This window comes from Musa acuminata, chromosome BXJ2-6, assembly GCF_036884655.1.
Source record: "Musa acuminata AAA Group cultivar baxijiao chromosome BXJ2-6, Cavendish_Baxijiao_AAA, whole genome shotgun sequence".
In the NCBI taxonomy this organism is placed as follows: domain Eukaryota; kingdom Viridiplantae; phylum Streptophyta; class Magnoliopsida; order Zingiberales; family Musaceae; genus Musa; species Musa acuminata.
Window position 1 is genome coordinate 14,872,858 of NC_088343.1, and position 13,171 is coordinate 14,886,028.

Genomic DNA, 13,171 nt, shown 5'->3' on the forward strand with positions numbered 1-13,171 from the left:
AAAATGTTATGATTATGTATATTATTTTTTAAACAATTCTTTGATTTTCTTAAGGAGCAAAATAAACACCTGTGATTGTGATACCATAGAATGTAATATGATTGCTTTAGTTATACAGATTACTTAAATATTTAAGATTACCATTTAAATCATCCACTCAACTTTTGATTATTCAAACTGATATCTTCCGAACGTATAAAATATATTAAAAATGACTGTCATTCTATTTAATTGATCCTGATGATGAATCGATAAGCATTATCATCAGGATTATAATACTATTCCCATAATTTATCATCGCGCAAGATATTTGATATTCCTTTATTTGTGTGAATGTCGATAAATAGGGTTGAGATGTATACAATAAACACAACATACGCAAGTCTTCTTTCACATGCATGGAAAGCAAATTATTCATTAACCACCTACTACGTAGCCGCATCTACTCATGACATCTTAATTTCTCTGCAAGCTTCAACAGCCGGTGTCTTGGTTATGCCGGTGCACCAGCCGTCACACGTCTTCTTGCAAAGGTGATCCGGGTAGGATCTCCCCCTTTCTCTTCGAAAAAGACGAGTGTGTTTCCTGATGGCTGAAACCATGATCTTGGAACATGGTACCTGTGGTCAAAGTTTAAAGCACACAAGGAAGTCAATACCCCAAGGAGAAGAAATCTTTGCTGCAGATTTTTGTTACAGCAAAGACTACAAGATTTTTTTTCTTGAAGTGGATTAATTAGTAGGTGTAAGAGAGTACGATGTAATGAAGATTTCGAAGAGAGTGTTAGTATTTTTCGGAAACTTGTTACTGAAACACAGACCACATATTAAGTCATTCATATAATTGGCCAAATAAAGAGAAGATGAAGAGATCTTGTCAGCTGAATGAGGATGCTAGATTCAGAGAATTCATGTGTAGGTTCTATAGAGGAGTGGAATCATTAAACAGAAGAGTAGAACAACCAATTGAGATTTAGGAAGAGAAAGTACCATCTCTGGGAGATCTCTCCACATCCTGTCCTACATTTGTCTGGGGAAAATGGGCCTCTGTAGTCACAATTCTGGTTGCACTTGTTGTATACAGAACTTGTTAGAGACCAGTATCTTCCAATGGCTTTGCCATTCAGCCAGGCCTGACCTTTCCACATGGACTGCATGTCGAGTGCAACTGGTTCATTTCCTTGGGGAGGAGCAATTTCTACCTGCAGTGAAATAAGAGTCAGAGAATTTTCACGCAATTTATTAGATTGAAGGTTGAGGAAGAGCAGAACAAGCTAATAACAATGATATATACCAATGACAATTGTAGCACAGTTTTCATGAAACTTAGCATCTCTGACTTGATGTTGATAAAACCCTTTTTAGGATAATAAATATTAAGAAAGATCAAGAAACGAACAATTAATACCTTGTACCATGTCAGAGGTTGATTTTTTGGAGGATCAGATGCTGGTGTCCACCTAACATCATGGTTACCATCTGCCTTGAATATATTTTGATGCTCTCCTTCCAACCCAATCTGCAAAGAGAAGCACATCATATTATAGAGCTTCTTAGGTGATATATTTCCAAGAATTAGCACTGTCAAAAGGTTGTTGCGTTTCTAAGCATTAAAATACCATACAGCCAATGACATACCTATGCAAAAAAATAAACATGTAATCTTAAAATTCAGTCTCTCAAACTACTAGAAATGAGGAAGAGAAGATCTTAATTTACGTTGTTCCGAATGCAAGTCAAAAGTCCTGATGCCACCCTTGTGAGGTACTGACCTATGACATAATAAAAGGTTGTTGACTTACTATGAGTAACACCTGCCTAACTAATCACTATGATGAACACAATGCAATAAGCAAAAAAAAAAAAGAAAAAAAGAAAGAAAGAAAAAGCCGGAATGCTCTTTCCTTACAAAATTTAACTAAATGTTGAAAGAAAATAATAATTTTAATAAAAGAGCTAAGCCATCTCCCAGTAGATAAATAATTTAATGTAATGGATTCTTGAGTCAGAAAAAGGGTAAGCCTTGATGTCATGGATTAGATTACCCCTTGTCGCGGAAGCAAAACGACCTCTTTCTTTGCTAAGAGTTAAGGCTACACACATTGAGCCTCCCTAGACCTAATAATGTCGGGAGCCTTATACTTGGCTTGCCTTTTTCTGTTCTTGGAGTCCAAGCAAACATACAAAATAAATTTGGCTCTATTATTCACATGACCACAAACATGACAAAGAATTTCTGTTCAACCACTATGTTACTGTCCTAGATTAAATAATACTTGTATGGTTAACTACAAAACCAATTTCTATGGTAGCAAATGACAGACTATATTGAGAGTTACAATGCCATAACTTGTTGCATTTTGTTCATATACAACACAGAACCCCCTGGAAACGAGCAAAACTAAGAGTCATCCTGCAGTGGAGGCAAGAGAAAACTAACAGCATTCAACATAAATTTAGCTCCATGATAGTCGAAACTTGAATACATCACATATAAATGCTAGCAAACAGTTTTGAGAATTAAAAGCTCATGATGGATACAGTAGCCAATCTGATTACCTTATATGCCCATGCAGCTCCTGACAAGTCTAAACCTCCATTTCTAAGTCCAGATATCTTCACGCTGGTTAACCCTGCACCTAGCCATTCATAAAAAGGTCCTGCATTCTTTGGTTGGAAGACAAAATATCAGAATCCGTAAGGAGCTTATAGACCGGTCATGCCACTAAAAAAACATACCACAGTTATTTTTAGACCAAGAACAAGTATTTACATTTTCAGTGAAAATTTCTTAGACACCCAGTTCGAAGTTGCTGTGTTGCTTTTTCAGAGATCAAATAATTGCTGTCCATACAATTTTCAGTCTCTATCATGGTTTGGAGAGTCTTACGCATCAATGCACATACCGTGTGCATGACAAAGAATATAGAGCATTGGCAAAATTCTTAGATTGTTAGAAGAATTAATTTTTCTTGTTTTTAAAATGAACATTGGGGAGACCAATAATATATGATGCATTAATACAGATATTTGTTACTCAGAAACTCCTTGAAGATCTATGAGGCAGATGATAGAAATAATGACTTGAAGAGCTGTAGTACATTAGAAAATCCTTTTACTCTCCACATATTGTCATTCTGGTTTTCGGAGTAAGACATATGTTATAAGCAACACTATCAGTTAAAACAAGGCACAATTACTTACTTGCAGCCCAACAGTCATGCTCAATAAAGCAATTTCATTTACCCCTGCCCTTAGGGTTATGGGAGCCTCAAGATTGATAGTATAACCAGAAGAATTGGCTGTAAGATAAAAGCCATAGGAATCATCAGTCAACTTTTATGAGTTAATAGATATGGACATATCCAAAGAGACTTGAATAGCATCAACCACTAGATGCACATGATTTAATAGGACAAAGGCGATGAAGTAGCATGAAAAGCAAGAGCGCCAGAGTTCTGTATTGTCTGCCTTATGACTGCATTTGATGACAACTGAAAAATCATTCATGTGAAGTCACAGTCTATATGCCATGTTAAGTTTCACAGGAAAGAAGGCAACTAGAACCAGCATTGAATGAAGCAGATAACAAAGTGTTGTAATCAATTTGAAGTGGCAAGAGGACCATCTGTGGTTGTCAATGATTAGCTTCACAGGACATTTCCTTAGCCTTTACTTTTAAGGCCCAAGATTGTCCTTATTATAGTTATTGGTCTGCTCATGCAAGATTAATGATAAATGACTAGTACAACTAATTGAATATCTACATGTACATATGCATTACTATGTATGTATAGATGGAAGCGAGCACATGTTAATTATGTATTTGTGGAATTCCACCTCCCCAGAAACACTAGCATCATACTAAATATGTTCTATCTGTGGTCACCATTTGCAATCTATCAGTTCAAAACAAGGCTGTCTATGGTAGGAAAGATGAAATTGCTCTATGGGAAAAGGTGACTCCATGGAATAGGCTTATCGATGGTTCCCAATAAAACTTCTAAAGCTTGTACAATAGAGCAGTTTAATCTTCCTCTCTACATTTGCTATATGTATTATATCCATAAAAGCATTATTATGAGTAAATCACAAAGATTTGGCTAACAAACAGATTCTTGGAATGTGTAGATAACCAAGTCAGGCACCAGAGTGTATCATATTTTTACAGCAATGATCCATGGTGAAATGATCTATATATGATGAGAAAGTCGGGAAAGAACCTTGAAGTTGACCATTTACAAAAGCTTGAACAGCATGGCCTTTAGATTCAACCATCAGAATTGGAAGACTCCCATTACTAAGAAATTCATTTCCATCTATATAAAAACTGCATTTATAAAAAAAATTAAAGAAAAATTAGTATCTACATTGCAATCATGGACCAACTTTCATGAAAAACAGAACAGCTAATTACATTGTTTATGTATATCTAAGGCATCATGCAGGTTCCTAATGCCATATGTTATCAGATGATCTCTGAATTTCGAAGAAAGAAAACGTAACTAATGATGATATTGGCCTCTGCAAATACAAGGTTTCCTTAATGCTGAATTAGTTGCACTTGCCAGAAAAAAGAATTCTTCCAGATCAAAATTATTCTCTAGTAACTATGTAACAAGATGAGTCTCCACGGAGACATCCAGGTTGTTAGCACATTTTATGCATGGTCAAGTGGTCACTACTTCAAGTCCCATTGAGCATATAGTGAATTGTGGTTGACGTAATAAATGTGCAAAGAAGAAGGAAAACGAAAACTATCTGTCAATATGGTAGTACTGCAATAAACTAGCAAAGAAGATAACAAAAATTGCAGAGTTAAGCTTACCTTGTTGTATACCAAAGATAATCAGTTGTATCCTTTGTCGTATTAATATGATCTACAAGCTCATTTTTAATAAAATCAGGTGCTCCCCAAACACCGGCTTTCTCTGTGTAAACTTGCCAAGATAGCTTTCCTGAACCTGCAGATGCTTTCAAGTTCTCTGGTACCATTTCTACTCGGGAATGTTGTGATCGGACCTGAATAATAAATACCAATCGAGACTGTTAGCAACATCAAAATACAGGAATAAGAATTTTAATTTGCTATGGTCACAAAATTCTTCAAAGACATAAATGAAAGAAACACAACCAATTTCACCTTTATATTTCAAGTCCTGATCTATATTTAGTTATTACAGTGTAGCAGCATTTTCATTGGTATGTAACAGTGCACTTAATGCCCAAAAAGGTCTTCATTGCAAGTTATCATAAAGGTATTAATTAGTATAACATAATGCTGCAATATTTAGTCGGCATACTGATGATGGAAAAGGCAGACATCTTTATTTAGTAATTATTTAATAAATGGAACTTGAGATAGCTAATCTGGTACAACACATGGTATAATGCTTACTAGCACAATACATGTGCAAGTGTATGTGAAGCTGTTCATATGATTCTTTGGAATTTTCTTTCATATAACCATAATAGATATTAGCATTTCTCTTTTGATCAAACAAATATTACTGTCACAGAGTTTCCTGTCATGGTATGTGATAGAAAGTTACCACCTAGTATTAAACGAAGCAAATGCCTTGTCATTGTAAAGAAAGCACCAGAACATGAGCACTAACATGCATCTGATGATGTCTGAATTTTGATAAAAAGAAGTTTAACAAAATGCTCTTTAAGCGCTTCAAAAGTGATCTTGAAAATTCACTGTATGCTTAAATATTTGAATTGAAATAGAGTATAGCTAATATTACAGCTTATATAAGCAGGTTTTGCATCTCTGTCTATCATTTAGTCCCTCATAATAGATATCATATCAGGTAACAATTTGAATTTGGTTCTTAAGAACTATAGGATATACGTTAATGTTGCCCATAGTATGTAAATAATAAGTAAATGGAAGATTGAAGTATTGAACATACCTTTGCAGTGTTGAACACAACATTCTTGCAATCTGGAAGGATGCTGACAGACCAGGCTGGAAGATTGTATCGTACATTCCGAAATATGACCAACTTATCATTTCGTTCATCCACGTTAGCCAGGAATGCAACACACTTCCCTGAGTGTTCAAAAATATCAGCCTGCATAAGCAAGAAACTTATGTTGATAATATAAATAAAACAGAATAGCTGAAACCCACCAAAAAGATAATTTAAAAGAATGAAGCCTATCCTCTTAACGTAATGACCACTGAAAACATTAAACTTAAAGAGGAAGACATGAACAGCATGCTATTTCATGAGTATTCCTTGATTGGCACTTTTATTTAAAGTGCACTTATTTGATAATAGGTTAAAAGTCCAAAAACATGATAATATTTTCCAAATAAGATTCATGAAATAGGGGTGGGAAAACATAATTAGAATGATATTAACTGTATAGGTGTACTTTTTGGCTCTCTTTCCTTGCTTAAAATTATTATAATAATTAGAAATGGGGCTAATTATAGATTATCCCCTGTAATTAGCTACTCTTAGCATCCGAGTCTCTATACTTTCAAAAGTTACATTAAGATCCCTACACTAACAAAAATAAAATATTTAACTCCGTTACTCCAATAAAATCCATCTCTCTTGATTTTTAACTCTGTAAAATTATTTTTTTAATCATATATAAAGATCTCAATATTTCACTTTCGTAAGTATAGAAAATCCAATGTAACTTTGAAAGTGTAAGGATCAAAATACTAAAGGTAATTAATTATAGGAGATAATTTATAATTAACCCTTAAAAATGATAACAAATTATAAAATATACTTGCATTTTGTAGCTATTACTTTATAGTGCTTAATTTTTTAATTATGCATAAAGTGGATATATTTGGGTGTCACTATGCCTATACAAACACATAAAGAAATACTTGGTTTTGAACTTAGTGAGGAAACTATATCATAAGAAAAAAAAAAGAAACTGTGTCACCTCTTGATGAGAGCCAAGAGACAGAAACTTTGACGTGCCATAGAGCAAAGTTTGTTCACATAATTTTATGGCTTCATGGAGCTCCTTCAGATGTGACCATTTTGGGAGCCTAACCAGCCCTAAAATGCAATCCATCTTCATTAGTGAAATTAAATATCAAAGAAATAAACCTTTCAATTAAAATTTAAAAAATATTAGTTATTTGTAACTCAGTCAATGAAAATCTAGAAAGTAACATACCATATTCATCTATTGGAGCATCATAATCATAGCTTGTAGTGATGAATGGTCCCCCTGAAGTGCGACCAAAATTTGTTCCACCATGATACTAAGAAAAAGATGTGAAGTGTGCATTCATTGTTTTCAGTAGCATGAAATAATTTGCAGTCTCCTACCAAAAAATATAATGATTTTTAAAAGACATACCATGTAATAGTTTTGCAGACTACCACCCTTCTGAAAAAAGCGAGCAACAGCAAATGCAATATCCTGAGGTGGTCTATGAGGCTTTGCCGTCCCAAAATTCTGAAACCTGGAAAAAGGTTACATTTTAGCATTAGTAAAAGCCTAAAAGATCTGTAATTGAGCTTACAACAATGGAAGTAAAAAAATTGTGCCATGAGATTTTGTTGACATAAGATGCATCAAAGAGATACTATGGTTGACCAGATGCAGAGCATAAAATCATAGAAATTTACAGCCAGCAAGACCTAGAAAGATTATAGTGCTCTGGATTCGGGGCATTAGGTAATTCCTCCAGTTTATAGTTAATAAAGCAAAGCATTAGAAACATATTTACAGAAGCATCTTCCAGTTATCACTGAGAACTAATCAGGTGCGGAGTGGAACAATCAAAAAATCATAGCCTCTTTGCAAGTCTTCTTGGGTATGGGTCTGAGTTAGTCTCAAGCATAAACATACTAACCCCACTTGATTCAAATTCTCTTTCTTTCTCATTTCTGAAAGCCAAAATAAAATTTGCCTTAGTCCACCAGATTGATCCAGTCCAAACCATCTTGTCCCAGCCTGGCCTATTCACCAGCTACAATGATCAAGTTTGAGTCAAGAAATCTTGTCCTGAGAGCAAGTCTCATCAGGTTCAGATAAGTTCCTATGCCCCTTGCACCCAATATCAACCCAAACCCACCATTTACAAAGAATAAGATAGATTATTTGGAGAGAATAAAAAACCCAATTTCTCCTCCTTGTGCTGGGAACATTGAAAATGTTTATGCATGCACATATATCAATGTTTTCCTTTCCCAAAGAAAAGGTGGAATACCCATCTATTACGTATGATATGTTGGTTAGTTATTTGATCCACGTCCACTCTAGATGAACCTTATTTCTCTCACCTATCTCTCCCCTTCTGACCACCATTTCCACATATCTTAACTATTGTGAACCTGTGACTTCCTTTTCAGATCAGAAACAAGTTGTCCCCATGTGTGAATATGATTCTAGCATGCTAGTCTCTATAAAGTTAAGGTGTCAAAATCATAATACATAGAAGCTTCACTTATTTGACAGACCAGAGTGTCGTCCATAGATTTAAATATCATCTAAAATATAATGAAAAGGAAACCAACTATATCCACCCAAAGTTTACGTATTTATTCTCAACTTCTCATTTACTCACATGTAGTTTATTTGGCAAAGCCAATTCTATAAATTAGATTCTCCATGTCAGAAGTTAAACTTGAGAGTAACACTTTAAAAGCAAAGAAGATAATGCTGATTCAACATAGAAATTACCATCCAGGCCAATTTTCTGTCCAAAATTTTGGTTTGTTCGCAGAACTTGGTTTGAATTGATCGCAATAAAATGAGTTGCAAGTATTTATCTGCAAGTTTGAAGAAGAAGAAAAAAAATCAAACTTTAGTCGCTACACGATAATATGTTTCTAATTTTTGAAGCTGTGAAACAGGGATTGACACTAATATAACAATGATGATACATATAAATGTAAAGAGCCATAATTTTGCATTCTCACAAGTTGAGTCACAAGATAAGAGACACGCAAAACAAGAAAGAATAGCAAATTCTGTTTGATTTTGCTTGATGCACTTTATATGATAGGAAGTAGCTGCACTGTCTTGGAGTTCCAATTGAACAGAGTAGTGAATTTTCTCTTATGCATTGCTGCTCTAACTACTTAACACAAAGTTTGAAAAAGCTACTGACAACTTCTTGTAAATAGCTTTGTCATTCAAAATAAACAGTGGTTAGCAAGTTCCATGCTGTATATTATATTGGCCTACTACCATTAATCTGAATCCTCAAAAAATTTGAGATGGAATCCAGAAATTGTACATCAACAAGGATATGAACCATTACCACATTATCAGGGGCATCATACTGTTGGCACATGATCCAAGGTACACCAATGTTTTGAGAGAGTGCCATATTGGCAGCCCACCTTGAATATGACCTCCCCCCATCACCATACACTGCTTCAATATCTCCATATTCATTTTCAATCTGCAGTCAAGCCAAAAAAAGGAACGAAAATAAGAAACTGATTTCAGTTCTTGAGCTTCGACGACAATAAAAGAATGATCTTTGATAGGATTTTTGAACAAATGACGATAAATGAAACAGATAAAACTCAGCCCTATCAGCCATCGATGATCTTTCACAGTGGCAGAGCACTTTCTATTGGAACGAGGAAGAACACTCTTATATCATGCAAAAACTCGAAAAGACTGATAGAGCTATGAGGCTACACCTTTAGCTGGCTATGATATATATACACTTCGAAGTTAGATCAAAATTCTCAGTTACAGTTTCTATCTTCCACTCTTATTACTAATAAGCAAAGTCTTCAAAACAGCTCGGTCAGTCGCACTGAAAAGAGGTAACAGAAGCAATATGGTCTGTAAAACTAAGTTCCAACGAAAGTTCTGTTCCATGCTTGGAAGCTATCGCAAAATAAGCTCAATATTAAAGCGCGCCCCATTTGAAGGTTATCTAAATGCGTAAAACGTGCTCGCTATGCGGATTGCAAGAGAGGATTGCAATCATTTGGTCAATACTAGTAGTTGAACCATGAGGCTGGATTGAGCTAACTACAATATTTGGGAAGGCAGGAATTGTAGAGATAACAGTAGATTCAAGTAAAGATGTATGAGAATCAAATTTTTCTACAAAGAAATCAAAGAACTTGGTCAGTTGCAGAAATTAAATGACAGTTGAGAGCAGTTGCCTGAGCCAAAATGATATGGCCTCCTTGTGATGCAAACAAATTCTCTCGCTTCATCATCTGCACTATGAATGTGGTGAAGCTCGCCATATGACTCTGAAAGCCAACAATCAAAGACAAACTCTTGTCTGTCAGAGTACACTCCGCATAGACAAAACAAACCAAGAACATGCCGTTCCCACCAAAGAAAGATTGAAGCTTTATTCATCCACAGACCTTGAAAGGTTCACTGTCAGTCCGGAAAACAGTCCCCGGAACATAGTGCAGCCAAACCGGCACTCCCCTGCATGGCAAATCCAAAGCCCAATAACAATCGAATCCCCTCAAGAACAAAACCAACAGAGGTGCAAAAATCTGAACGTCACTCGGCATACACACCCGTAATTCCACTCTGCGGCCACAAATGGCCCAATGCGAAGGATCATATACATGCCCGCATCTCTGACGATCTTCGCGAACCTGACAAGATCGAAGCGGTCCTCGAAATAAAACTGCAAACAGGGAGAAACGGCAGAGGAAGCGGGTTATGTTGAGGGACATATCAAGCAGGAGCGCGATCGAGAAACATGGGAAGGGAGTTGGAAGGGAACTGACTTGGCCGGGAGAGGGCTCGTGACCATTCCAAAAGACGTAGGTCTCGATGACGTCCACGCCTCCCCTTTTTGCCGCCGCGACGAGGTCGGGCCACATCTGGGAGTAGGATCAAAGACCGACAGTGGCTTAGAGAAAGAAGAAGCAAAAGAAGAGCAGCAACATGAACAACAGAAAGGAGGGTGGAGAGCGTACGGCGGGGACGCTGCGAGGGTAGTGAATGGAGGCGGAGATGAGGAGCTTGCGCTGGCCGTCGATGATGAGGGAGCGGTGGTCGAAGGTGACATTGCGCGAGACTGCAACAGAGATGAAGAGGAAGAAGAGAAAGGAAAGAGAGAGGATGAGGAGGCCAGCGTTCTTGGCCATGGCAGCAAGTGTAACTCGAGCTGCGGGAGGCCATCAGCTGAGTTTATAGAGACGCCGGGAGGCGGAAGGAAGGCAGGAGAGGAGAGAGCGTGACAGCTGCGAACAGCTAACCCTGTGATTTCACCGCAGGGAATCGCGGTAATTGCAGTTGCATCGACAACCATCACTTTCCGTGCATGACACTGAGCAGCGCAGGCGATTGGGGAAACCCAAAGGAACAGGGAAGGCGTTGTCGGTCCGGGTGCCGCGTCGCCTGTCCTATCCAAGCCGGGATCCAACAATAATCGCCATACCAATTATTGTCCAAGCGGGACCCACGTCCCATGCATCCTCCCGTACCTGAATCCTGTGTCGACTGGGTCCAGTTGATCCTATCCGCGAGCAGACCATCTGTCGGCGTCTGATTTCCCTACGAGATCCTAAAGCACACGTACCGCATACATATACCGAACACCTTCTAAGAGACCGGATCGTGGGGCCCACACCATGACTTCCACGTGGGAGGAGGAGGGCGCAGGTGGAACATGGGTAATTAGACCAAAGGAGAACGAAAGCCTTTCGTTGCTTACGTGCGGAGATAATGAGATACTCCAATGCAAAAGACTTCGGTGGACTTCTTTTTAGATTTCGTGATGTACGTAATAATAATAATAATAATGATTATTATTATTATTTGATGGGCATTTCAGTAGACAGGACACAAATGACCAGTTTTAGTCTGCCTTTGGATCGAAATCAAACGGCTAGCATTAAAGAATGTAAATGTTAATAAACTAGGGGACAGGACATTGGAGACATGCAATTCAGGGAAAATGGATGTTTGAGATTGAGATAGGAAAGTGTTCAACGATATTAAGACAGGAATAATTAGGCAACTATGATTGAATTATGTAAGTTGAGAGAATGTGGGATGAGAGGTTACAAGGATTTTGCCATGGATGGAAGATACGGAGATTTAAGGGTATCACCAAATACTACATGATGTCATTGGAGAAATCATGTACGGAATTCATTGACCATTTTAATTTTAATGTAAGTAATCCATGATTCTTATGGATATTGATTCAAAGTTTATATGGAATGTTAGTGATATCGTCTTTATTCAAAATTCATGGTTATGGAAGGGAGGAGTTTTTAAGATGAAAAATATATAGTTAGTATGATTTGATGGTTGAAAGGATATAGTAGTTTACTAAGAGCAAATGAGGCTGATCATTTATTTACATGAGAACTTTATTATCGGATGGAAATGATTGTGAATTAAGCATACGATACCTCTTCTAATTTTTTTAATTATATAGTAATATTAAGTAGCATTGAGAAACCTAAAATGAATGAGGAGTGAGATCTTTTCATTTTTAATTAACATGATACGATGATATCTTTATCGAATGATTTTATTCAATAAATTAATCGTCTATGTAAAGATGATAATTATTCCTTTGTCTAAATCAACTATTGAAAATTTTATGAATAATATCTTTTGTTTGTAGACCATATTCTTATAGATTTAATTAATATTGCTTAAGTTATACAACATCCTTTCAAGTCCATCTGTAAATAATCGATATCTTTATAATCTCATAGGGTTTTCTAAAGGCTTGCAAAAGAGAAGATGGATTAGTAGAAATGTTTAACTCAGGATCTCACAAAAAAAATATTTAAGCAAACACTTGGTAGATAATTTTTTAAAATATAAAGATGAAATTTATAAGCTATGAATGACCATCAAACAAAGGATCCAAGGTAGTTGGCTACACTCAAGAGTCCTCATAAGTGTCCATATGATACCGCTACAGAATTTAGCATTTAGCAGCAAACTAACCCAAAACACTATTCTAAAGGCCTATATAATATTGTGCCACTTGAGTAGCTCTAAGGTGCTTAGGTGAATGATATTTCATGTTACTTTGTGTACCTAAAAAACATCCAAAATGACTACATGTCTTATTTTTAGATAATTTTATTTTTATACGATAATGGAGTTGTCAAACCAACTACAAGCCCCTTATGTGCTACCTAAGGCATGAATGGAATCAAAAAGCATGGACACATCTAGATATTACGTTAGACACCTTCCCTTTAAGCTATTTA

The 13,171-nt window shown here is 36.4% G+C and overlaps 1 protein-coding gene across 1 annotated transcript; it reads right to left on the reverse strand.

Annotated features, from left to right (window-relative positions):
- Nucleotides 1-290: 290 nt before the first annotated feature.
- On the reverse strand, nucleotides 291-11,247 carry LOC135615063 (beta-galactosidase 3-like). Its single transcript, XM_065113068.1, has 18 exons — nucleotides 10,907-11,247; nucleotides 10,715-10,810; nucleotides 10,499-10,611; nucleotides 10,337-10,403; nucleotides 10,129-10,216; nucleotides 9,256-9,404; nucleotides 8,673-8,761; nucleotides 7,344-7,449; nucleotides 7,158-7,245; nucleotides 6,918-7,036; nucleotides 5,918-6,079; nucleotides 4,828-5,021; nucleotides 4,223-4,329; nucleotides 3,204-3,301; nucleotides 2,559-2,666; nucleotides 1,408-1,518; nucleotides 990-1,201; nucleotides 291-620 (listed from the first exon to the last, which is right to left on the reverse strand). Exons 1-18 carry the CDS (start codon nucleotides 11,075-11,077, stop codon nucleotides 494-496), a joined length of 2,205 nt encoding a protein of 734 aa, XP_064969140.1. The 5' UTR covers nucleotides 11,078-11,247; the 3' UTR covers nucleotides 291-493.
- Nucleotides 11,248-13,171: the final 1,924 nt, after the last annotated feature.

What these genes read in the sequence shown, in the direction of transcription:
- LOC135615063 (XM_065113068.1), bottom strand. Translation starts at nt 11,077, where the DNA reads ATGGCCAAGAACGCTGGCCTCCTCATCCTCTCTCTTTCCTTTCTCTTC. An exon ending in GAGCTGCATGGGCATATAAG is followed by an intron (nt 1,519 to 2,558) that starts GTAATCAGATTG and finishes TTCTCTTTGCAG; the next exon opens with ATTGGGTTGGAAGGAGAGCA. An exon ending in AACCTCTGACATGGTACAAG is followed by an intron (nt 1,202 to 1,407) that starts GTATTAATTGTT and finishes ATTTCACTGCAG; the next exon opens with GTAGAAATTGCTCCTCCCCA.